At 39.9% G+C, this 25592-nt stretch overlaps 1 protein-coding gene across 2 annotated transcripts in view; it reads left to right on the top strand.

The window, feature by feature from the left end:
• PHIP (PHIP subunit of CUL4-Ring ligase complex) overlaps window positions 1–25592 on the top strand; it is a 161594-nt gene that overhangs the window by 47911 nt on the left and 88091 nt on the right. For both annotated transcript variants that reach the window (XM_090035265.1, XM_090035273.1), the window contains exons 8-15: window positions 2704–2925; window positions 4562–4662; window positions 19619–19689; window positions 20647–20747; window positions 20835–20875; window positions 22037–22135; window positions 23970–24123; window positions 25387–25521. In XM_090035265.1, the coding sequence (XP_089891391.1) occupies window positions 2704–2925; window positions 4562–4662; window positions 19619–19689; window positions 20647–20747; window positions 20835–20875; window positions 22037–22135; window positions 23970–24123; window positions 25387–25521 (924 nt within the window). The remainder of the gene's footprint in view (window positions 1–2703; window positions 2926–4561; window positions 4663–19618; window positions 19690–20646; window positions 20748–20834; window positions 20876–22036; window positions 22136–23969; window positions 24124–25386; window positions 25522–25592) is intronic.

Genomic DNA, 25592 nt, shown 5'->3' with positions numbered 1-25592 from the left:
CACTAGTGGGGAGGTGCAACATCCTTATTAAATGCAACATTTTAAAGCTTGGCTTCATGATATGGCTTAGAAAGAGGCATCTTCTTAAGACTGGGATGTTGATATCGCTTTCCTCCCAGTAGCCTCACTTCAATAGGCAACAGCCTATACATTGCATGAAAAATAATACTTGAGTAGACTGTACCATGATGTATACTTACAGTTATAGCAATTAAAGCTTTAATGAAGGTTTTTCCTAGACCTGAATGCTTGACACTTAATGGGAAATGGCTTACAAAACCCACAAGCAAGCTTAGTGTGTTTTGTTTTGTTGATAAAAGCAAAATTAAAAAACACTATGGATTCTTTCATATGGAACTAGATTTACTCTGTATTGGTCATTGACAGAATCAGAACCGTGTTAATTTATAGACAAACTTGTGACTTGAATGAACAGTAATTGATAACCATTTTTAGGTTGTCATCCTTTATGTATTCATGTAATCATATCATGTTTATCAGCACCTTTTAGAAAAGATAAGAGACATACTTTGGTAATGGTTTTCTTGGTTTCTTTGTAGACAGCAGAAGGATTTTAAGGTTTTGGAATGCTGGGTTTAGTTCCAGGTTCTAAAAGGGCCCATGCGTTAGTGATTATGTATCTGCCTTTGCTGCCTCCCACCTAAATTTGCTCACTTCTGTTTTTGTCCCTTCCTCATTTTCAGTCCTGTTTCTCAGTTACCTTTTCCTCTCCACCCCAGTATTTAATATGGGCTACTTTGTCTTCTGAGTTGCCGATGTGCCAACAGGTAGACATTGAATATGGACAGGCCTGCAGTTTGAGTGCCAAAAAATCTCCAGTGCCACAAAAATGTGAGAAGGGAGCTAGCTGTACAAGCATTTCTGTTCAGTGGCTGGAGAGCTATGCGGTCGCATATTTCTTAGCACAAATGTAATGCCTGTCCATGGCCATTAAGAGTGGTGGATAGTCTCCCTGCTCTCTGTTGTGATGTCTTGTATGCAGCGGCCCTATGAGCTGGGAGTAGCAGTTGTAGGGACAGTTTTATTTTGCTGTGAAAGTTTTTGATGGTGTATATTCAGTCATGATAGGGTTGCTGCAGGCACAGTCTAGTTGAAATCTTCACACTAACTCTGCTCAGCGTAGAAAAAATCTTTGATGCATTTTTGCTGCCAAGCTCCAACAAGCATTTATTGAGTTTGTGAAAAGTACAGTGTTTATTCTACAGTATAATAACTGTGATCAAATTTGGGCTGATTTTTCTAGGGATGGCAAAAAGCAGAACTCAGATATTTGGCAGACAAGCCACGCTAGTTACAAGTTGCTAGAACATGTTAGTGAAATGTTTGTAGTAATTTTGAAACTGTTAAGCAATGCTGCTGCTCTCCTCTCTTTTGTTTTGGGAAATTACCAAACTTTTATTTATTTGTTTTACTGAAAATTCATTCACCGTTGCCTGGTGTGCACTATTTTGGCTCAGTTGAGAGAGGGGTTCGAATAGAATGTTTGAAGTAACCTACATACCTTTGAAATGGTGGCTGTTGGTCACCTTTTGCTTCACGTTCCTCCAGGGAATAATATTTCTTTCCTCAAATAGTTTTTATAAGGATATATGCATTAAATTGGGATGCTTAAACACTATATGTGTATTTAGACAGAAAAAACCTAGGGAAAAAACTTTATATTAACGGCATAGAAGCATCCAGAGTCTGTAGTGGATTTGTGCTTCAAAAATGCTCTGAACTGGCATTTTAATTTTTTTCCTGGTGCTCCTTGTTGCAAAGAAGACAGTAAAATGTGAATGAAATGCTCAAAGGTGCAGCGTTATAGATGTTTTGAGCCTGCAGATAACCTGCAATAATAGCTCTGAAGTGTAAGTTTGTAGTTATCTTAGTGCAATGTTTTTCAAAGTGTGGCATATCCTCCTTTCAGGGAATGCAAAGGAAAAAAACCGGGAAAGGAATGAACTGACCTTTTGCTTATTTCCCAGTGATTGCATTACTTAGAACAGAACCCCCCCCACACTTTTTCCAAACTGTGAAATTGAGTTTAACCAAACCAGAAATGTCATCTGCAGTTTGTAAAGAACTGAAATGGGAACTCAGAGCTCTGAATTGTTGCTTTCATTTCAGTCCATATTAATATGTATATTAGCAGTGTTTTAAATGGTAGCTCTATTTATTGTTCATTAAATCCATACAGGAAAAGTGAGGAAAGAAAAAGTTCTGTATTAACTCTTTTTACATTGTGGGACATGAAGAATGAGCTTGTTAGGAGAGACTAGACATATAATGTAAACTTATCGAAGTTAATAAAAATTAAATGAATAACCATTAGTGTTCCACTTCCACGTTAGTTGCAAGTCTCCATTTTAAAATGTAAATTAGGTTGTTGCTATATCTTAATTTGCAAAACTCCAGTTCAACAGAAAATAGACTACCTTGCTGAAGAATTTTTAAATTGAACTTATTGTAGGGTTTGTGTATATGTTAAGATGCATAATTTGTGTATACAGTTGGCATTTGGCATACCTCAGATTCTTCTTGTATACAGAATGCCAAAGCTTTCTGCAGTGCACTCAAACTATAGAAAGAAATTGTTTACAATCAGTGCAACTAATTTTGTTGTTTCAGGTAAATTATATGGGTATAGAACATTAAAATAACTATTTTGCATGGTTATAGTGATATCTTCCTTATTTTTAGGGTTCAGATGATTGCCTTGTAAAAATATGGGCAACAGATGATGGAAGGTTGTTGGCTACTCTAAGAGGACATGCAGCTGAAATATCTGACATGGCTGTGAACTATGAGAACACCATGATTGCTGCAGGGAGCTGTGATAAAATGATCCGAGTTTGGTGTCTTCGAACATGTGCACCCCTAGCAGTTTTGCAGGGCCACAGTGCATCCATAACATCACTGCAGGTAACAGTCACTTTTTTTGCAAAAAACATGTAAACAAGAAAGGATTACAGCAGTAATTTTTTTTTTCTTTTGAGTTTTCTTTTTAATATATGGAATAAGTAATAACAAAATTTGGAGTGGAAAAGAAGCTTTTAATATAAGTAGTGTGACAGTGTTTATTTGTAGTGTCAAATGTCTTTCGCTTGACGAATGCAGACTCGGGTTTCTATCCTGAAGAGTTTAGAAACACCCTGTTTCAAAAACATTACAGCTAAGTACAGCCAGTCAACAATCCTGAGGCTGGATTGATTCAGTCTTCACAAGTTAGTCTAAGCTGTGTAGATTGGATCAATTAGCAAGTGAACAGACACTCTCTCTTTATTCTGGAAATACAGCGACATGCCTACAGAAGCCAGGCCACATGCCAGCAGATGAAGGTGCTAGAGCATGCCTCCCTGCTTGTCTGGGGTAGACAGCCTGGGCCAAGACTAGCCTGCCAACCCTGTGAGGGGAAGGATACAAAGCATTCTGGGATGCTGGGGGACTGAGAATTAACTTGAATCTGGAGGGGATCTGAGACAGAAGTTCAGTGAACCAATTTAACTTAAAACAGTTAAATCTGATACTACATCCATCCAGGTTTATCTTAAATTGGTTTTGGCCATTTTGAAAGCAGTTTATCTGCATTGAATTTCTGTTGTGTTACCTAATTGAACTGGCTTTTGATCACATACCAGTTTATATGCAACATCTGTCCTTAGCCTACATGAGTTTAAATTTATACCTATGCATATTTCTGTTAAAATTAGTACAAATAACTGTGTAAAGTTAAATGTGTAAGCTTTTGCAGGACCTAGGCCTAAGTTACCTTACAATCTATGATAAATACTGGGTTAACTTTAAAAAAAAAAAAAAAAAAAGAGGGAGAGCATTGGGAATTAAAAGAACAAGATTATTTCATTACTTTATTTAGTAACACTGACATATTATAGTATATAAGAAAGCTTCAAATTATTGTAAGAACATTTTTTGAGGTTTTGTTGACTGTAGGACTTGATGTTGACAGATGAAACACCTTATGCTGCCAGATTCCTTGAAAGGGGATGGGAGGGAGTCTTACTGGTTCAGTTGAATCTGTTCTGTTTGTTTCTGGGTTTTTTTGTCTTTGCTTTATCATATGGTAAATTTGAAGTTAAATTGCAATAATCCATCACCTGTTTCCTTCAGGGGTAAAATTATTGTGGTTTAGCTTTGCTTACTGACAAATAGGACTGGACAGATGAAAAATGGATTCCGTGGATCGGCTGATGTACGTTCTCATAAGAGACGAGAGTCCTTGCCACCCTCCTATTCCTCACCTGAAAGCACTGCAGTTGCTTGGTCTAACCACAGACTTTGTAGGGAAGTAAAGTAATCCCCTAACTCCATTTGATCAAGTTCCTATTTGTGTGGGGAAAAGAATGCATCTGAGAACCATCATCACGTTGTTTTGCTGTTTGGTGTTTCTGTGATAACATTTCCTTTTACTAGCACTTACTGGAACTGGTGTGGTCAGAAAAGACTGAATAATTTGGGTCACTCACTTCATGCTGCTTGCTAAATATGATAGTAGTCTAGCAAAGAATATTTTTAACCTGTGGATTCTTTTTCTTTCCAGTTTTCTCCGTTGTGCAGTGGTTCAAAGAGGTATCTGTCCTCGACCGGGGCAGATGGAACAATATGTTTTTGGCTCTGGGATGCTGGCACCCTTAAAATAAAGTTAGTTTGTGTTTTCTTTGTTTTTAATCTTTGATACAAATGGTAATATATAATAAGCAAATTAGATTTCAGTTGGGCACTGCTGCCAACAGATTTAAAAAACTGGGATGTCAGCCCTTTCAGTGAAGAATATAAAATCATAGGTCCTACTGGTAGGGACCTCAAGGGTTACAAATGCAAGATTCAGTTTCTAAATCAGTGGTTTTCAACCTGTGGTTTGAATGATTTCTTCATTTAGAACAAATAGAGAAGAGCATCCAACCTTGCTCTGCCCAACTGATTTAATAAATGTTGAAGTTGACTCTGGTGTGGCATGAAAGCTGGGTTTTTTCTGCTTGTATAACTGCCTCCTAATGGAAATTGAAATGGGTATAATACAGATGACAGAGTAAATGAAACAGTGGGACTTGATGAAGGTTGTTGAGTGTTGAATGGGAGAAACTGATTTTGTATTAGAACCTTCTGAAGAAATGTAAAGCTTTTTAATACTAAAAACTATAGACCTTTAGAGTTGAATGGGTTTTCTAGGGTAGTCTAGTATAGTCGCTTACATACATGCTGGATGTATTATTCCTAAACAATCCCAGTCAGATGCTTCTTGGAAAAATTCCAGTTAAGGAGATCGGTAGATTTCCATGTAGCTTGTTCCATTTTCTTACCGTTACAGTTGAGGAGGTTTTTTTCTGCAGTTTGATCTAAATATGCTTTGTTGCAGTTTGAATTCATTGGTGTGTGCCCTGCTCTTTCTGGCAGTGGAAAACTATGTTTCAACATCTTTGACTGGCTTTCAAATACTTGATAAGTGCTACCAAGGCTTATCTTTAATCTTCTCTTTTCTGAACTAAACTTACTTGAGTCCTTCAACCTGTCCTCATATAGTTTGTTTTCCTAACAGTTCTTTCATTTTCATTGCTTGCTTTAAATTCTGTTCAGTGTTTCCATTTCCTTCTCATAATGTGATACCAAAAACTGGACACAAGTCCAGCTGAAGCCTGCTGATTTGAGAAATAGAGGCTAGATACAGAAGTTTGTGTCTACCTGGAGATTATGGGTACCTATACATTTGCTCTGGGGTGGGCAGTTTTATATGAGTGGCACTCAGGAGCTTTTCTCATTAATACACCTGTAGAGTCTAATGTATTCAGTGCCCCACATTTCGAAATGGTGGCAGGGGCACTTTAAAGTTCGTTTGATGAGCTTTTGTTAAAGCACCCGTGCCACCATTTTGAAATCTAGGGACACTGACTACATGAGATGCTGGAGCCTTCTGATTAGAATCAGCAGTCTGCTCTGATGTGTTCTAATTGGAATGCTTTGGAGCATGTGTAAAAGTGTCCTATGATTATGCCGGTTTTCATTCAGTATCTCCTGGGCAAAACACCCCCTCTAGGAGAAAGGTCTTTCAGCTTTTAACCTGGAAGATCTCTCTCTCAACTCTTCGCAAGAGTGTGTTCTGTGTGTTCCCAGAGTCGCATTAGTACCTCCTGTGACTTTCGTGCAGGGCTTCTTGGTATGCAGCCAAAACTACATTCACTTTTTTCTTATGAAAGCATCACAGTAGTAACTCGCTTTGAGTCTGGTCTTAACCCCCAGATCCTCAGTAATGCTAAGCCAGTTTATCCTCTATTCTACATGTGAGCATTTAATTTTTCTTCCCTATGAGTTGTCATTTTATGGTCTATAGCCCAGTTCTCCAGTTTATCCAGATCCCTTTTGTGGTATGTGGAAATTTGATCGGCATGCATGCATTCACTTGCGTGCTTTTACTTGCTCTTGCTCATTCTTTCCATATCATTAATAAAAATAAGCAGAATAGACTCCTGTGGAACCCCACTTGAAACATCCCAGCCTGACACTTATCCATTAACAAGCACTCTGCTGGCAGATATTCAGCCAGTTCTGTGCAGACCCAATGATCATTTAATATAACCTACATTTATCTAGGTTACTTAGAGAATGGTAGTCCTTGAGTCAAAAACCTCACTGAAGTCCAGGTATATTATATCCACCAAATTCTCCTTATCTACCAATTAATTATTCTTTTAAAGGAAGTAATCAAGGTGTCTTGGCAAGTTTTTGCTCTTAAATTGGTTGGCTGCTATCTATCATCCCCTGATCTGCAGATGATTACAAACTGCATATTTTCTAATTTATTTTAACAACATTCTAGATATTGAAATACAGCTGACCTGTCTACAATTCCATGTGTCCCTTTATTACTTCTCCTTCTACCACTCCCTCCCTTTTAAAAGATGGGCATTGTCCCTGTAACCAGACATTCTGACGCTGTTATGGATATATGAATCAAAACCCTGGGACAAAAGAAGTGGTACAGCCTGATACACGTGTAACCCTTCCGAGCTGCATTACGTACTCCTCTTCCAATAGGTTTCATAGTTTCATAGTTGGTAGGGTCAGAAGGGACCTAAGCAGGTCATCAAGTCCGACCCCCCCTGCCATGGTCAGGAAAGAATGCTGGGGTCAAATGACCCTGACTAGGTGATTGTCTAGCCTCCTTTTGAAGACTCCCAGGGTAAGGGTGAGCACCACTTCCCTAGGAAGTTGATTCCTGGTCCTAGCTGCCCTGACTGTGAAGTAGTGCCTCCTGATGTCTAGCCTGAACCTACTCTCAGTCAGCTTATGGCCGTTTTTCTGTGCAACTCCCAGTAGTGCTCGGGGGAACAGGGATCATTGCCTGCTGGTCCTCCTTGGCCAGTTTGTAGGTGACCACCAGATCCCCTCTCAGCCTTCTCTTGTGTAGGCTGAACAGGTTCAGGTTCCATAGTCTTTTCTCATAGGGCCTACCCTGCTGCCCCTTGATCATGCAAGTGGACCCTCCTCTGGACCCTCTCTATGCTATCCACATCCCTTCTGAAGTGGGATGTGCCCAGAACTGGATGCTGTAGTCCAACTACTGCGGTGGCCAAGGACAGTACACAATTTGGCCAGCTTACACCTAGATAAAAGGAGCAATTAACCTGAATTAGCTGTGATTAATTTAGGCATACACAGCGCAGTCCAGAGCACTGGCCTTTGAGCTGCGGCACATGACAGAGGCAGTGAGGAAGCGTGTGGCCATGAAAATGAGGACCTCTCATGTTTAGTCCTTGTCACTTTCCTGCCCCTGCTGCAGCAGATTGTTCAGGGCAAAGATTGGGCGTATAAATCATCTGCGTACCCAGGCAACCTAGCCTCCACCCTCTCCTCTCCTTTTTCTTCTTTCTCCCTTTCTCTCTTCCCTGTCCCTTTTTTTTCTTTCCCACTTCCTTTCTTTCTTCTGTCCCCACCCCTATGCGGTCATCTTTGTTTGCAAAGGACAAACAACACAGCAGTGGTGGAGGAAGGGTTTAGTCCTTAAAGCAGGACAATGTACTGGTACTCTGTAGAATCCTAGAACAAAAGGCTTTCTTAGGAGACATGCTATATTTGTTTACACCCTATGTTAACTTCCTTCCAGCCCTCTGAGATCTCATCTGTCATCCATGAATCTGAAAACATTTTTTCACTAGCTCCAAGGTTTCTTCAGGTAGTTGCTTCAGCACCCTGGGGTAAATACATCATGCTGTACTGACTTGAATTCATTGACGTTTGCTAGTTTTTCCCTAGTGTGCTCTTTTTTGATGATCAGCATCTCTTCCCCTTTCTGTCTTACCTGATTCCTTCTTTCCCTCTCCCGTACCATTTTCCTACTTTAGGTGAATGTGGCTTTTTCTTTCATAGATTCATAGATGTTAGGGTCAGAAGGGACTTCAATAGATCATTGAGTCCGACCCCCTGCATAGGCAGGAAAGAGTGCTGAGTTCAGATGACCCCAGCCAGATGCCTGTCTAATCTTCTCTTGAAGACCCCCAGGGTAGGGGAGAGCACCACCTCCCTTGGGAGCCCATTCCAGATTTTGGCCACCCTAACTGTGAAGAAGTTCCTCCTAACATCCAGTCTAAATCTGCTCTCTGCTAACTTATGGCCATTATTTCTTGTAACCCCCAGGGGCGCCTTGGTGAGTAGAGCCTCACCAGTTCCCTTCTGCACCCCCATGATGAATTCGTAGGCAGTCACAAGGTCACCTTTCACCCTTCTTTTGCGGATGCTGAAGAGGTCCAGGTGCCCTAGTCTCTCCTCGTAGGGCTTGGCCTGCAAGCCCTTAATCATACAAGTGGCCCTTCCCTGGATCCTCTCCAGGTTATCCACATCCCTCTTAAAGTGTGGTGCCCAAAACTGGACGTAGTATTCCAACTGCGGTCTGACCAGTGCCACATAGAGGGGAAGTATCACCTCCTTGGTTCCGTTTGTCATGCATCTGCTGGTGCACGATAAAGTGGCTTTAGCTTTGCTGATGACTTGTCACACTGACAGCTCATGTTCATCTTGTAGTCCACTAGGACTCTGAGATCCTTTTCTGCTTCCGTGCTGCCGAGCAGGTCATTTCCTAGGCAGTAGGTTTGCTGGATGTTTTTCCTCCCTAGCTGCAGCACTTTGCATTTCTCCTTGTTAAATCATATTCTGTTGTTTTTCTGCCCATTTGTCCAACCTGTCCAGGTCTGCCTGCAGTTGTTCCCTGCCTTCCAGTGTGTCCACTTCTCCCCACAGTTTTTTGTATCATCCTCAAACTTGGACAGAGTACACTTCACTCCCTTGTCCAAGTTATTGATGAAGGCGTTGAAGAGTATCTGTCCAAGGACCGAGCCCTGTGGGACCCCACTGCCCGCGTCCTTCCAGGTCGATACCAACCCATCCACTACCACTCTCTGGGTATGACCCTCTAGCCAATTTGCCACCCTCTGGACTGTGTAATCATCCAAGTCACAGCCTTTTAATTTGTTCACCAGTATGGGGTGGGATACCATATTAAAGGCCTTCTTGAAGTCTAAATAAACTATATCTACCCCTACTTCTGCGTCCAGGTGCTTTGTAACCTGATCATAAAAAGAGACTAGGTTAGTCAGGCATGATCTACCTGCTACGAACCTGTGCTGGTTTCCCCTCAGTATAATTTTTCCTGCTGGGCTCTCACATATATGAGCCTTAATAATCTTTTCAAAGACTTTACCAAGGATGGAGGTGAGGCTGACTGGCCTGTAATTGCCTGGATCCTCCTTCCTCCCCTTCTTGAAAATAGGAACCACATTGGCCCTTTTCCAGTCCTCCGGGACCTGGCCTGTGCACAACGAGTGCTCAGATATTCTTGTCCATGTCTGTGCAATGACATCAGCTGGTGCCTTCAGTACCCTTGGATGGAATTCATCTGGGCCTGCCAACTTGAACACATCCAGTCCTTCCAAGTGACTGCACCATCTCGGGGTCAACGCTTGGTAGTCTGGCACCCAGCTGTTGTCTGTCTACGATCCCATTCTGAGACTTGTTTTGCCTCTTGTTTAAGAATGCTGAGGCAAAGAACTCATTGAGTTCAGCCTTGTCCCCCCTGTCTGTCACCAATTGCTTTTGCCCATTCACTAGTGGTCCTATACTGCCCTAGGCCTTCCTTTTACTCCTTATATATCTGAAAAACAACTTTTTGTTATCCTTAAGTTGGGATGCCATCCTCAGCTCCATGGTAGCTTTGGCCTTTCTAACTGCCTCCCTACAACTGCGAGCTGAAGAGGCATACTCCTCTTTAGTAATTTCTCCCTGTTTGTACTGCTTATATGCCCCCCTTTTTGCCCTTAGGCTGCTCTGGATTTCTCTGGTCAGCCAAGGAAGCCTCTTGGGCCCTTTCACCCTTTTTCCCTGCATCGGGTTCATCTCCCTCTGTGCCTTGAAGGAGCGCTTCCTTAAGGCACAGCCACCCTTCCTGGGTTCCCATCTTGCCAAATCTCTTACTCTGCAGTGTGTCATTGACTAAACGCCAGAGCTTGCTGAAGTCAGCCTTCCTAAAGTCTAGCACTTACACCTTACTAGCTACCTTTCCCACCCTATGCCTTATGGTGAATTCTGTTATTTGGTGGTCACTGTCCCCCAGGTGACCACTGATCTGCAGGTCCCCTGTCATGTCATCCCCTGTTGTCAATACCAGGTCCAGTACAGCATTCCCCCTAGTGGGACCATGTACTTCCTGCGTCAGGTGGAAGTCCTGTACACAGGATAGGAACCTGCGTGAACGGTGGGAATGTGCTGTCTGCGTCTCCCAGCAGATGTCAGGGTAGTTTAGGTCCCCCGTGACTACCGCCTCCCTAGTCTATGTTCTCCGACAGCTGCCTCAGGACTTCCAAATCTAGTTCTTCCCCTTGGTGTGGGGGTCTGTAGCAGATCCCTACCACCAAATCTCTTTCCCCTTAACCTCCATGTACTCTAATCCACAATCTTTCTACTTTCTCCTCCTCCGATTCTGTTTTGCTACTGGTCAGTGTATAATGCTCCTTGACATAGAGCCACAGCAGAGCAGGGGAGGTTGTAGTTTAGCTGAATATTTCTGGAAAGCTATATAGGTTTGCTAGTAACTGAAATGATGACTTTGAGGAGCATCTCAAATGAGTTTGCAAGACATGTTTGAAACATTATAAAGACATGGCATATTTCACACAATGGGATTAAAGTCTTGGAAATTATTAAATACTTGTCATTCCTATTCTTTTGTCTATATGCAAAACTTGTGACTTGGCAAGTCTCATGAATGTAACTTTCACCAATATGGGAATATTTTGGTATGCATGCCGTGTGGACTGGTTCCTCTTCCCTGTTGTAGCATTAGAACTGCGTTCCCTTCCTGTGTGCCAGGGAAATATGCAATTTTAGCTAGCTTGATGGAATACCAGCTATGAACTGACTGCCCAGAGGAGTTTTCCATCTATTGACTCCTGTGTGAAATCCTGTGAGATATGAACTTTCATTTCTACCCAAGAGAGAACTTTTGCAGTCTTTTCTACAATGCCTGATGAAGGGTGTTTGTGCAGGAAAGCTTGCAATTAAAGACATTTTTTTGCAAAAATCTTGTTGGTCTAATAAAAGATACAATCTCTACCACAAGTCCTGATTGCCTTTTTCCTCTATACCAGTATGGCTACAACCTGGATACCTGTCACATAATTAACAACATTCCCTTTCCTTTGAAAAGCTGGAAAGCTGAAAAGATGGCTGCAGGCATATCCCAGCGCATCAGGGAGGCATGTTTCCACCTGGTGACTTCAGTTGATTTTAAACCTGAGCTCCTGAAATGAATAGACAAACCTCTTGGGGGGTGGGGGTGGTGTTTGGTGTTTTGGTTTTTTAATTTCTCGCCCTTGTTCTAGGGAAAAGCCTGAAGCTTGATGACCATGAATCCTAATGTTTCAAAATACAGGCAAATGAAAAAAACCCTAAACTGTTTTGGGGATGTTGAAGGAGACAGTTTTAAGGCTATTGGAGACCTAGCTTATGTAGTATGGTGCAAGTGTGTTTATTAAGCGTTTGGGGTTGCTAATAATAAGAGACCAAGTATTGAACTATTGGTTGTGGCAAAATTGTAAATCTTATACACTAAGAAGGCTCAGTTCTATGCTTTCTTGGGAAAATGCACAGGGCAGTGACTTTGGTAAGTGAGGCACTTAACCTCTTCTGAAGTGTTTTTGAAGGCTGTCTGCAGACTCTAAGTACCTCTTCATCAATTTAAAATAGTTTATATTTCCAGAGTTTTTTCAGTGATTACAAAGATGGGACATGTTAAATGTTGAGACTCTCTGAAATTCAGTTTTAAAACAAAAATTCTGCAGTGACAGAATTGTGGGATATTAATGATATGCAAGTAATCAGCTCTGTGTGCTAGAAGGGATAAGATTGTAGTCTTTTGTTGGGGTAGGTATATAGGAATGTTGAGCAGGGAGCAACTGGAGATTTGTCTACTGAAGGTAGATCTTGGTTAGGAGATGTGGGCAGGACCCTTTTGCCTGTGAGTCAAGGACATGAGGTCTTTAGCTAATTTCTATTCATAATTACAGCACTCATCTGCTGGATAGTAGCCTTTTTCAAGTACTGTAATCTGAAGTAGGGGGTTGTCTGGGAGGTAGCCGTAGATGAAGAGAATCAGTTCCGTCTAGTTTAATAGCTGAAATTCTCTTTTTTAATTATTTAAATTAGAGATGGAATTGCTAAGATTAAGGTATTCTACTTCCCTCTTGCTGTTCCAGAAAACTCCTTTATAGCACCTAACCAACATGATCTTGGTTGGATTTCAGTATGTCTGAGGGAGGTACTCATAGACAACATATGCTCCCCCTGAGGGGATGCATTACTTTATGGAAGCAGAGGGAAAAAATATTAATTAATTATGAATTAAATGTCTCATTTTCCCTCCCCCCATGTTAAACCTGCATGAGGCTAAGAGTGGAAAAATATTTCTTTGCCAGTTAAGTATTAAACAAAGCTTTTGATAAGCAAATAAGGTCTTAGTTATATAGGGTTGATGGATAGAGATTTCCTAGTGTGTTTCTTGTTAGTCTCTGGTTCCAGATAGTAGGTTGCCTGAGGTTATTTCAGTTGTCCCAGTTTCTTATTTTATGTATGTATTTTAGGGTCCTCTGATTAGTAATCCTCATCCAAGACATGTTTTGGTCTCAAAATGTCATATTATTTTAAGGCCCTTCTCTGTTGTACTACTTGATTTTTATGATTTAATTCATGCTCATATTCCTACCTTCAGATTATGTTAATTTTCTCTGTTCTTTCTCATGGTTTTGGGGTTTTTTTTTTTGTGTTTTTTTACTGCTTCTTGTTTAATATTGGGCTCTCCTGAGTCTTCCCCTGGGGAGTGATTCTCTTTGAGATATTTAAGTAAACTTCAGAATTTTAATTAAAAAAAAAAAAAATTACTGTTGCATTTTTGGGATCATTTGCAGTTTCATTATATCCAAGAGAACCAGTCTTTACAAATGATTATCACAGTTACTAGAGCCTAAGGTTGCCCTCTACTAAGGTTGCTTTAAACTGTCATTGTTTAGAACCTGAATCAGCTATTTCTAAATAACTTTAGTATATTTTACACAAGTCTGTAAGAGTAATGTAACAGCATGGCATCTAGAAGTGACCTGGTACAGTATGAAAATTTAATGTAATGTCCTGGAATATTTCTTGAGTGAATTTTACTCGAGTCAAAAAGGGCCTGCTTATGAAATTTTTTTCTTTCTTTTTGTAAGTGAATTGTCTCATGTTTTTTCACTGAAATTATACTAAGCATTTCCAAGAGACTGGGAATTTACATTGTAGTAATTTATAGTAAAATCCATGAACCCATGAGATTTGTGTCAGAAGCAGACCAGAACTGTCTGTTGATGACTGATGAGGTGTGGCTCCACTTCTGAACAAAACTTTTCTGTTTTGCATCTATTTCCAGAACAGCAGAAAGAAGTTGCTCCATGTCATTAAAGAGAAAAAATGGGTGAAAAATGCTTCGGTTGGTTTCATCACCAAGCTTTCGTAGGATATAGAGGGATATAACTATTGTATTGAGATCAGCAGTGCAGCTGTTGCATCTGCATGATTCTTTGATATTTAGTGAAGCAAAACTGCTCCAATTTTCTCTGCTTCGGGGTTAACATTAGAGCAATATAGAGTACTTGCATCAGTGCATGTATTATGACTAGATGCAGAGTCATGCAGACAGGGATACTGTTTAAGGAGTTTTTGTTTTACATTCTGTTCCTTTTCTAGTGGTGTTTTGGTTTTTTGAGGCTCCAACACATTACGTGTTTTGTGTAATTAACTGCTTACCTACACAATAAATGTAGATATGCTACCTATTTAAGTTGCACAATAAATAGCCAACAATCCATAAAAAATGACCCACAAGCAGTAAAGCTATTGCTTGAAAAATATGGAACATTTTTATAGATGGTTTCTATAAAGTCTTAATTTGAACATGTGGCATGTTATACACAGGGTGATAGGGTTTGACCAGGTCCCAGAGTAGATTGCTTGCTCCCAGGCCTGTACACACCTATGTTTGTTCCCACTATCTCTTCCCCTTGCTTCCAAACTCCCCCACCCCCTGCAAGAGGACTCTGTGGGATTCTCATACTTAATTCTGGTGCCCTAGGCCAGGCACAGGAGCAGATGTCATGACTCGCTGCCTGTCCTTTCTAGCCATTAGCACCTCTATGAAACCCAGAGTATATAAAAGGTATCCAGGTTGTAGCTGTATTGGTCTAGAGGAAAAAACAGTTGAGGTTCATGGACAGAGGTGATATGTTTTATTGGACCAACAAGATTTTTGCAAAAACAAATTGTTTAATTGAAGCTTTCGGGCACAAACACCCTTCATCAGACATAAGAGACGAGATTGTAAAAGTTTTGGGTAGAAATGAAAGTTCATATTTCATAGGATTTCACAGAGGAGTCAATAGATGGAAAAATGCTCTGGGCAGCAGTTCTTAGCTGATAAGGAGTGTCAGTTCTTTGAGTATATAAAAACACTCAAGTGACATGCTTTATTTGTCTGAAACAGGGAGCCATGGGAGAGGAATTTGTTCAGAAACCTGTAGGTGGGACAAAACGGTTCATAAGTTCCTTGGAGAGTTTGAGCTGTACTGCTGCTGCCATCCCTGCCCTTCACACAAGTCTCCCCTCATCTGCACAAGGGTTGAGGGCAGCTCTTTCACCCAGAGGAGCCCAGCTGATGTCTCAGTCCCAGCACAGCTGCGGAGAGGGATGACAGCCCCTGCCAGCAACTCTCCACTTCTTGCTGGTTGGTTAGTTTGGCACAGCAAGTTCCCAAGGTGCTTTTCCCCCTTCTGAATGGCCTGCCCTTTTGAACATGAAGCTGGTCACATGGTATGACAGTTTCCATTGAATGATAATGCCTATTGCTTGATGGAAGTAATACCTGACAGGGGCAGCTCTGGAGCTTTGTTGGGAAGAGTGGCAATATGCTATGGTGTCTTTCACATGGCACATCTTTTTCCCACAATTTAGCTGCTGGGAATTGGGGTACATGTTATAAGAGAAGAAATATGGTAATTGCAGTTTCTGCCATTGCTGGAGGGAAGTTAAAGTACTGCTGTAGTGCTGTACATGGAGTTTCATAGCGTCTAGCTATGTGCACTTTTCTCTTTTTCCCTGGCAGAAGCTTCAGCTGCAGAAGCTGTCACTCGGCTACTTTCCTACTTGTATTTTCACGGAAAACTTTGTTTCTTCATTCTGCCTTTCCAAATAAAAGGTGCTTATCTTATTCAGGGGCATTGTATATGACAGTATGATAAGTCCAGTAAATAAATAACAGTTGATGTGTTGATTAGTTTCCCCTCTGTATTAAAGCAGCCAAAAAGTATGTCTGTCAGTGCACAAGGTCTCCTTTTTTTGGCAAGGGGATTTCCTCCTGTTCCTCAACTGTGTGTGTATGTGTGTGTGTGCAGTTTACATGTCCCTTTCCCTTCCCAACAGAGGCTCAGAACAGCTTGTGGTAAGAGAACAAAACTTAAAAAGGCAAGTAGAATATTAGAAATCAGTGTATGTTCTAATATTAATAGAATATCAATAAAATACGAGAACTCAAAAGGGTAGCTTGGATGCAGATGCATTTTTATGCTTCAATATTGGATGCTGATGCAAGGAAAAAGAAAGGATTGAACGTTTTCAACTAATATAAATGTAGAAATTAGTGTGGGAGGATTGCACATTGGGGGGGCAGGAATAAGGAGTTGGAAATAACTTCATTTAGGGTCATTATGTCAGGGATATACATTACTTTATAACAGGTTAGCACAGCATTGGTCAATAGAATGGTGAATTTTTTCTCTAGTTACTCTATTTTTCCTTTTATCTACACAGGTTTGTAGCACCTCAAGGATTAAATGGCTGAACTTTCAGAGTGGTTTTGTAGAGCGGGGGTTGTCAACCGGGAGTATGCAAGAAGGCCCTAGTGGGTATGCCTAGGGAGGCAGGGACGGAGCACCACCGTGCACCATCCTGCGTAGATGCTGCCTGGGTATGGGGTGGGGGGAAGCTCACATGCGGCAGCTGCTGTTGTTCTGTATTCTGCCATGTGCCTCCCCCTCCCACCTCCTGCTCCATGTTAGGCCACTGGAGGTACACTGATCCAAAAAGGTTGAAAAACCCTGCTGTAGAGACCCAGGTCCCTCTCAGGTGCCCAGACTAGAATAGGGTTTCCTATAACCTTTCTTACCCAAGCTGGAAAGCTCTGACAAAAGATGAGAAGTCCAAAAATATTTTGGCTGTAGCACCAAGTTAGCCATTCCCTCCATTCCATACCATTTCCCCCACAACTGCAGGTTGAAGCACTGTGTTAAAAGGCCATAGAAGTCTCTTGCCCAGCCCCTTTCCTGTCATCCTACTCTATCTACCATGCTTCTGTAGTAGAGCAGCACTAACATAGCCATACACAAGTTCTAGAAAGAATCCTCAGGCCATCTGAGTCCCCAATGTCTGGAACAGCCTGCCATCAGAGGTGGTTCAGGCACCTACATTGAACACCTTCAAGAGCAAATTGGATGTTTATCTTGCTGGGATCCTATGACCCCAGCTGACTTCTTGCCCTATGGGCGGAGGGCTGGACTCGATGATCTTTCGAGGTCCCTTCTAGCCCTAATGTCTATGAAATGTATGACACCTTGCAAAAGACTCCTGTGTCCCCTCTCCTTTATTTTTGTCCAAAGGCTATGAAAGATTATGTGAGAACAGGCACCAGGGATTCCTACAGTCTTGTTTTGGACAAGGAGGCATTAGTTCTCAGGTCACCTGAAAAGGGCATAGTATATCCCATCTTTGCTTCTTCAAGAACGGACATATTGTTGAAGGAGGGACTTGGAATTCTTGTGTGAGCCTCTGCATAGCTTTTGAGTAGAGCTGCACCAACTGCAGAAGTAGTATCCTTATTCTTGACTTCTAAACAAATCTAACTTTTGTTTATTCAGAGACCAGGGTAACACTGCAATATCTGAATCGGTATTTTCAGATTCCTTTAGATGAGCTTTGGTTAGGCTTGATAATTCAGGCATTTGGAGATCTTATCTGCCTTGCATTCTTAAAGCCATGGGAAAGAGAGAGGTTTTTGTCCAGTTGTTTTTAACAGCAGCTCATCTTCTACATACACTTGGAAGTGAAGAAAGCTTCTTTACGAGTCCTTAAATTGGCTCTCATTGCCCCTACTGGGCATAGATTTTGAACAGTTTATAGTGTTCTAGTACCTTTTAACCATTAAAGTGGTTATTCTGTTGATGACCTCAGTTTTCAAGCTGTTGTTTAGAAGTACTCACCTTGAGATATAAGGACTATACTTTCCATAAAATTAAAGTAGTCACAATCAAGTCTGCATTCAGCAGCTGCCTGGTTCTCTCTTCATACTTCCTCTAAATTTTGCAAGCTGGATGTAAAATGAATGGATACTACCTTTTTGGATAGGGATACTCCATACTGTAGTGCCTAAAAACAGTTGTAATGTTCTGAATATAATAGTTCTCTCACCCCGAGTGGCTGCTGCTATGAAAGTCCCCTGTGTCACACATTTTGAATCTCATTAAGAGTAAGAATTACCCAACATTTCCTAGGTAATTTCCTTAGAATAATGAGGTTTATAGAACTTACCCACTTGCAATGGCTGCCTGTTTGGGAAATGCATACAGCAATTAATTGGTATTCAGAATTTGTTTGTTCACTACATTCTTTGCTTTGCATGAATACAGGTACTAAAGTGTACTTAAAAAAGCTTAAAGTGTCCTTGGTGTGTTAGAGTAATAATTGTCAGGCTTTTTAGAAGTGATGAAGAGGCTCAATCTGCCTCAATGGCTGCATGGATCTCTGGGTCATGTTACTCAAAAAAGGGAATTTTTCAGATAAGTAATGAATACTTTTTCTATATTCTGATAGCTGAAATCCTACCTATTTTAAGACTGGTTGCAGATGTTAAAAAACGAAAAATGGCGCTTTAAACTCCGTGTGCTCCTGTGCCAAGTTTAGTACATGCCCAGAAGAAGCATCGTGTTAGTTGGAACTGGCTCGCCTGATGTCTCTATAGATCGAGCACTTCAGTGGGTTTTTTGGGAGCTTTTATCTAATAGCTGATTGACTTGGATTTAGATAAAAATGCCACAAAGCTCTGCTGAAGTGCCCAGTCTGTACAGATGCTGCAGATCTGGGTCAAACTAACATGCTGCTGCTTCCGGTAAAGCATAAGGTTTTGTTTTGTTTTTTTTAAATCTGCAAGCAGCCTATGTGTGTAAGAAATCTACTACAACAGTGTGTAGTCTACGCTTTTCCTTTCTTTAGCATAGCTTGCCAGTGAAATGTTATATATAAAATCAGCTCTCTTGCTGCAGCTTGTGTGCAGAATGAACATTAGTGTTGAGGGAGAAAAAATATAGATTTTCTTTACTCTTAACCTGAAAACTAGATTATTAAAATCCTGTTTTAGTTTTTACTTCTATGTGTATATCAGGTTTTGAAATGCTTAAAGGGAAGAAATGGTGTAGAAGACTAGATGGGAACTACATGGGAATTCAAAATGCTAATTTAAATTTGGGAACAATGAGATGTTAATGCCGCTTAAGAATACATATTTACTTATTTATGCAAGCTGGCTAGTTTTTAAGAATTAACAGATTTCTTTACACCAAATGCTTTTATTAGAGAACTTTTAATTTTTGTTTTCCTTTAATTCTTCAAAGAAGCCTGTTTTGTTGCTTTACAGTTAGTATGGGGAAAAGTTGGTCATGTATTATTTAAGACTGATCTTAATAGTTAACCACAAGTCTCTCCCCTCATTTGTTCTCTTTTGTTCTCTCTTCCATTTTTTAATACCAAAAAGCTCCATAATGAACTATCTCTGTGATCCCAGAACTGTTATATGCATAATTTTGTCTACATGAGCTGTTGTTATTTCCTAAAGATCAGATCATGAAGCATGACACTAAGTTGTTTATAGATGGGCAGCCATCTGTTCCTTTAGGTTTAATTTTGTTTTTCTGTGCTTAGTTCTGAGAGAGTTGTTTCTGCAAGTAACCCCCTTAGGATATTATTTTACTTATTTTTATATTTGTAGTCCAAGGCCAGCAAAGTTTACAGAACGCCCTCGGCCGGGAGTCCAGATGATCTGTTCTTCTTTTAGTGCTGGTACAGAGTTTTTTCTTTCTTCTTCTTTAATGTATAAACTTTATAACAAGGCATATGAGGTGTATAGCGGACCATAGTATAATACAGTAGTATGACTTCTTTTGATGTTTGGATGAGATTAAGGGGTGGGGATAACAGCACTTGATAGGGATAATAGATTTTCGTTATCTGTACATAAGATACTTGTTATATAGGCATCTTTGGGAATCAGTTGATATAAACATTGCTAATACGTTTTTGGGACCTGTAGCTTTCTTTTAGTATTTCTTGATAGTAAGGGAGATGATTTAAAAAAAACAAAACCCTGGCTTATGTTTTGGCTTGGACAAGAAGCATCAATTTCCAAACTCTGGAAGAATTTGAATTTTTCTTGGTCACTAGAAGAAACATGATTTTTCAAAATTTAGCTAAGGCAGTACGAACAAAATTGCTAAATTGTCCAAGATGTATTTTCAAGACATTCACGAGTTTACCTTCTTAATTTTCATTGCAACTTTAACTTGTAAATACCTTAACTATTTTTTTTCTTTTGAGAATGGGACTTAATTTCCCAAGTCACTTACACTTTTGAAGATTCTACTTCTAATGACTAGAAAAAACTTTAAAAATTCCATATTAATTTGGAATTTAATTTTCTTTTCCACAGATCTTGTAAAAACAGCCCTACAGTTGTTTTGCCTATTAAAAGTTACTTAAAATATGTAGCCATTGTTGTTTTGAGGAAAAAATTAGGATTATCTAGTCATTGTGACATAAATAATATAAATGGTATGACAAGCTCAGTGTAACAGATTTTTCATGTAGCTTGAAATTTGACATAAAAATTAAATAGTTAAAAGCAGTAAATGTAAATTTAGGAAAGATGAATTCTATACATTCAAGAGCTTTGTCATTATTCAGATAATGTTACCTTTCCTTTTTACTCATGACTTGTTTATTTGTGCTTGTCCCTCTCAGGTGGAATGTTTCTGGCCACTGGAAGTACAGATCACATCATTAGGGTTTATTTCTTTGGATCAGGTCAGCCAGAGAAGATACCAGAGTTGGAGTTGCATACTGTAAATACTATTTAAAAATACATAAGTATCTGATTAAAATTCACTGATAGTTTGGAATCACTGTTAATTTCTTTCTTCTTTACATAGGATAAAGTTGACAGCATTCAGTTTTCTAACAGTAGTAATAGGTAAGTAAATGAACGTTTGAATAATTTTTTTACTTCAGAGCAGGCTTCTTTCCAGCTTTATGAAAACTACCAAATGTTAACTGTTTTCTGCAGTTCACTATAAATATTCTGTTGTATCCTTTGTAGTTTTCTGTATTTTTTTTATGTTGTAGATGTCCTTCTAATAGTGATAACTCAAAAGTTACCAAATACCTTTATTTAAAACAATAATGGTATAACTTTTGTAATTATTGTCCCCCATTACAAAAAAGGCATAATCATTTTTTAATGACCAGTTTTTGTGTTGTCAGGATATGGCAAAAGCTTGGCAGAGTTCAGAATTATTTCTGATATAGTACTTTACTCATCCTAGCTGGTTCTTTTAATCAGTTGTAACTTGATTTAAGGCATAATTAATCCAAGCATAGGCCTACCTAAGGACTTGGGCATTTTGTCTGTTTTGAATATTTTGATACGACTGTTCTGCAAAAGTTTTTGGATCCATGGCACAGAAGATGCTAAAGAAAGAAATTCAGTTTCATTGACAGTGAATTATTTTGGGAGGTGGATTTTTAATATAGGTTTTTTTGTATTATAAATAGCTTCAGTGGAGCTTGGGGAAACTTCACCATAATCATCTGCAATTTGAGTTGTAAAGGAGAAATGGTCAGTTTAGATACTGTGACAGTTAGAAAATATGCAGTACCAAATTACTGGAGAAATAGGTTTTGCATGTACAAATTAGGTGTCTTATTTTTCCAGGTTAATTTATCCTGGCATTATGCACTACTTAATCTCTGAATTTACACTGTTTCCAGTGAGGGGACAATTGTATAGAATCCATATAGTGTTGTTTCTAAGCTAGTCTTGTGTATGGCAATTTCCAAGATTAGTAGTTGACCAGAAGGTGGAAGGGTACCATACAAATCCATGTGCAACTGGCATATTTGGGAAGTTATTTCTGGCTGTAGTTCAGGAGGAGGAATACAATTTAGCAATCTTATGTCTCTCTTAGATGTATGAAGTGGGCTCTATTAAAAGCATCAGTGCAGAATTTTGGAAATACTATATGTTGGTAGATTTATGCAGTAATATATTACAGATTTAAACATTAGGAATGAATTGCATACCATCCTCCTTACCTATATTTGATATTGAGGTGTGATTTCTTCTTTTGGGTAGGTTTGTAAGTGGAAGTCGAGATGGGACAGCACGTATCTGGCAATTTAAGCGAAGGGAATGGAAGAGTATTTTGTTAGACATGGCTACTCGTCCAGCAGGGTAAGTTATACGAAACAGATTGCTATCACAGTATCTGTGGTGCATATTGGAAACTTGTTCAACCCAAATGTTTGATGCATCATTTGAATAACTTCAGAATGCTTAAGTGTGGATCGTGTTGTATTGGCGTAGGCTTTCCAATTTTATTTTTTAGATATCTGACCAGATATTCAGCTGTTCAAATTAGCTCACCTGACATATACTTTAGCTCTTGTTACCAAGACATTAAAAGCTTTGCTTTTTAAACCCTTCAAGCCAGGGTTGGCCATCTGTGGTATGGGAAACTGCTGTGTGTGGCGTGTGAGCTTCAGGCACCTTTTTCAGTGCCCCATTGTGCAAACTCTTTATCAGGTATACTTCTGAGGGGGTGAGGATCAGAATGCCATTGAGAGAAGGTCAGGGATTTGTGACAAACCTGTCAAAAAGGTGACTACCATTACTCTAGGCATGAATCAAGCCAGACTGTCTAGATATCTGCATTAAAATTCATAGCTATGTTTTTGGAACCAGGGTGGAAAGGTCCAGCTTTGCTTAAAGATATGGGCAGTATCACAATACTAGGTGATGGATAATCTGAATTGACAAAAGCATTGTCTTGCTGGTATAGTAAGCAAGTCTTAAAAGGATTTGCTGGTATAGCTGTACTGCAAATCCTTCCCTTTTTTAAGTAATGTCAAGCCTGTAGGTTAGTTGAGGTGGACTGATTTTGGTACTTGAGATCCCAAAGATGTAGCTTTAAATAAGCTCTCTCTCCATTACATTGAAGTCTCTAGCATAGAGGTACCTTTCCTGTCTCATGTCTTGGTAAGTGTTAACACTGTTCCACCTGCCATGTCCCTCCACCCTCCTCTCCCTTTTTCTTCCCACTCTCCCAAAGGTCCTTGTAAGGCATAGGACCACTTGGAGGGATAATAACTGAATGTATTCCCAACACTTTACAGGAATAGTCTCTGGGGTGGGAGGGGTGTTTTAAAGTTTATAAATTCGGAAATACTAAGAAACGCATACGAATTATAATCCAAAATCATTAATAAACATGACATTTGAGATGAGCTACTCTTTCAGATGCAATGGGAGGGAGGTAAGGCTCTGAACAGTGGGTGAAATCCTGGCCACATTGAGGTCAGTGGGTTTTCCTGATGACATTGATGGAGCTTGGACTTCACCTGTTTGCTTAAGTGAGGCTGTGTCCTACAAAATTCTTTGAATATAAGATGTTGTGGAGTTCCATGTTCATTACCTTAGACCTTTTTCATCTGAAGGTGACCTTCTTCTCCCCTCTCTCCAACCCCAGCAATGTGATTGACAGAGCTGTAGGACAATTTTTTTTTTTTTTTTTTTTTTTTTTTTTACATGTAATCACCAATAATAGAGGTTCTGTAAGCCAAAATTGCCTATGTATGCGGACAGGTTTTTCTTCAGATTTTTCTACCTTGCTACATGTTCCATTCCATTTACATAGGTTGAAGGGGTATCAGAGGGCAGTATCTGAAGATAAAAATTACACAGATGCATCAGTGTGGCCTGTGAAACCTGCTGCTGCTTAGAATGCCACTTTATGAATTACTTTAAGAACACTGAATTGTTTTTTTCCGGTTGGGCATGTATTGTTGCACTTATTTCCATCATATGTCTAGTTTTTCAGTTGTGCGTATTGTTGCAGAAATGTATTATTGCCTTCAGTAGGAAATGTAAACACTGAAAAATTTGCAATTCTGACTCTGTTTATAAAAAAAAAAAAAAAAAAAAAAAAAAGTACATTTCTGGACAAACGAAAAGTTTTGGCAAATTAATTTTAATTGTTTTGAAACTCCTTTTTGCTATTTATTTCTAGACAAAGTCTGCAAGGAGTAGAAGACAAAATCACAAAACTGAAAGTAACAATGGTGGCATGGGACCGCCATGACAACTCTGTTATAACTGCAGTTAATAACATGACTCTAAAAGTTTGGAATTCTTTCACTGGCCAACTTATTCATGTCCTTATGGTAAGGTTCTTGATCTTATTTTCAACATGAAAATGCATACCAAGTTTGAGGCCAGTAAAAGCTTACCCCATATCTCCCTTTTTGAAGGTCACCATAACATGCCTTGCCAATTATTAGCTGTAGATGTTAATTTTTTTTGTTTCAATCAAAATCTAATTTAGAAATACATATACCGATACTTACCCTGAACTAACATTTCAGAGATTTGCCATGCTTGCTTTGGAGATATAAGTGTCCATAAGTGAGAAAGGAGACACCATTCTTGGTCTTGCTGTCTTGAAATTATTGGCAATGTGAATTGTTAATCTTATGTAATAAAGAAGTAAGAATTTTCTGTGCATAAATATTCCCATACCTCTTTTCTTGCTATACAAATGTACAGAATCTTTGGTACTGCTATGAAAGTCTGACTGGGGGTGCATTAATTCCTCTGTTGCATCACAGAAACCAGTCCTTGTTACACCCTCATCTTTTGGGCATGAAATAATTCTTTTACATTTATTTACTCTACTCTTCCTGCGGCCCCCTATACTCGTGCAGGTAAATGCATGATTGGATTTAATGTGTGATCCACACAATCACTCCTGCCTTGCCACATGTACGTGGTGGGAGGCACAATTGTGGGATTGCACATTAGAGCTAATCGCATCTTATTACCAGTGTAGGGGGGAGCCCAGTCCTGGGTTTCCCTGCATCTATGAGAAGCAGGCACCCACAGCTGGGAGCCCTCTTTGCTGACTGGGCCCCTGGCCATGGGGGACCACATGCAGCTGGGACTGAGAGTCCCTGCATCTGACAGGGCTCCCACCGACCGAGGTGCAACCTCTGAGCCTGGGGGATTGTGGATCCTGTGATCCCCTAGTCTTGGGGGTATGTGAAATCCTTGGTCTCACACAGAGCTCTTTGGTCCTGGCTGTGCCACCCTGCAGCTGGAACTGAGAGTCTCACAGCTAATGGAGCTCTGGGTCTCAGCTGTGAGGACCCAGGGATCCCACAGCTGACATGCTCATAATAATGTATTTCAAATTGTCCTGAGAGAGAACAGAGAAGAATATTGGATGAAGGGCCAGAGAAATGAGAAGCTAGTAGAGTTGTCAAACTGCTGTTGTATGTTTGACATTTTTATATAGGTTCACATTGTTATGAGCTATTTGCATGTTTATACTGCTGATACTATAGTGATAATTGTATCTGTTTATATTATTTGAGCCATTCTTTTTTATTCTCAACAGCACATTTAAAATAATATATATTTAATTTCAGGGACATGAGGATGAAGTGTTTGTTCTTGAACCTCATCCATTTGATCCTAGAGTTCTCTTCTCTGCTGGCCATGATGGCAATGTCATAGTGTGGGATCTGGCAAGAGGGGTCAAAATTAGGTCTTACTTCAACATGGTAACTATCCTTTATTTACTTATTACAGAAATACGTTGAGCTGCTTTTCTGTATTTTTTCACTGTACTAAT

The sequence above is a fragment of the Crocodylus siamensis genome, chromosome 1 (genome assembly GCF_052110815.1).
Source record: "Crocodylus siamensis isolate JL-2025a chromosome 1, ASM5211081v1, whole genome shotgun sequence".
Taxonomy (NCBI): Eukaryota; Metazoa; Chordata; order Crocodylia; family Crocodylidae; genus Crocodylus; species Crocodylus siamensis.
The sequence above is the reverse complement of the archived record's forward strand: the minus strand, read 5'-3'. Positions and strand labels throughout refer to the sequence as shown.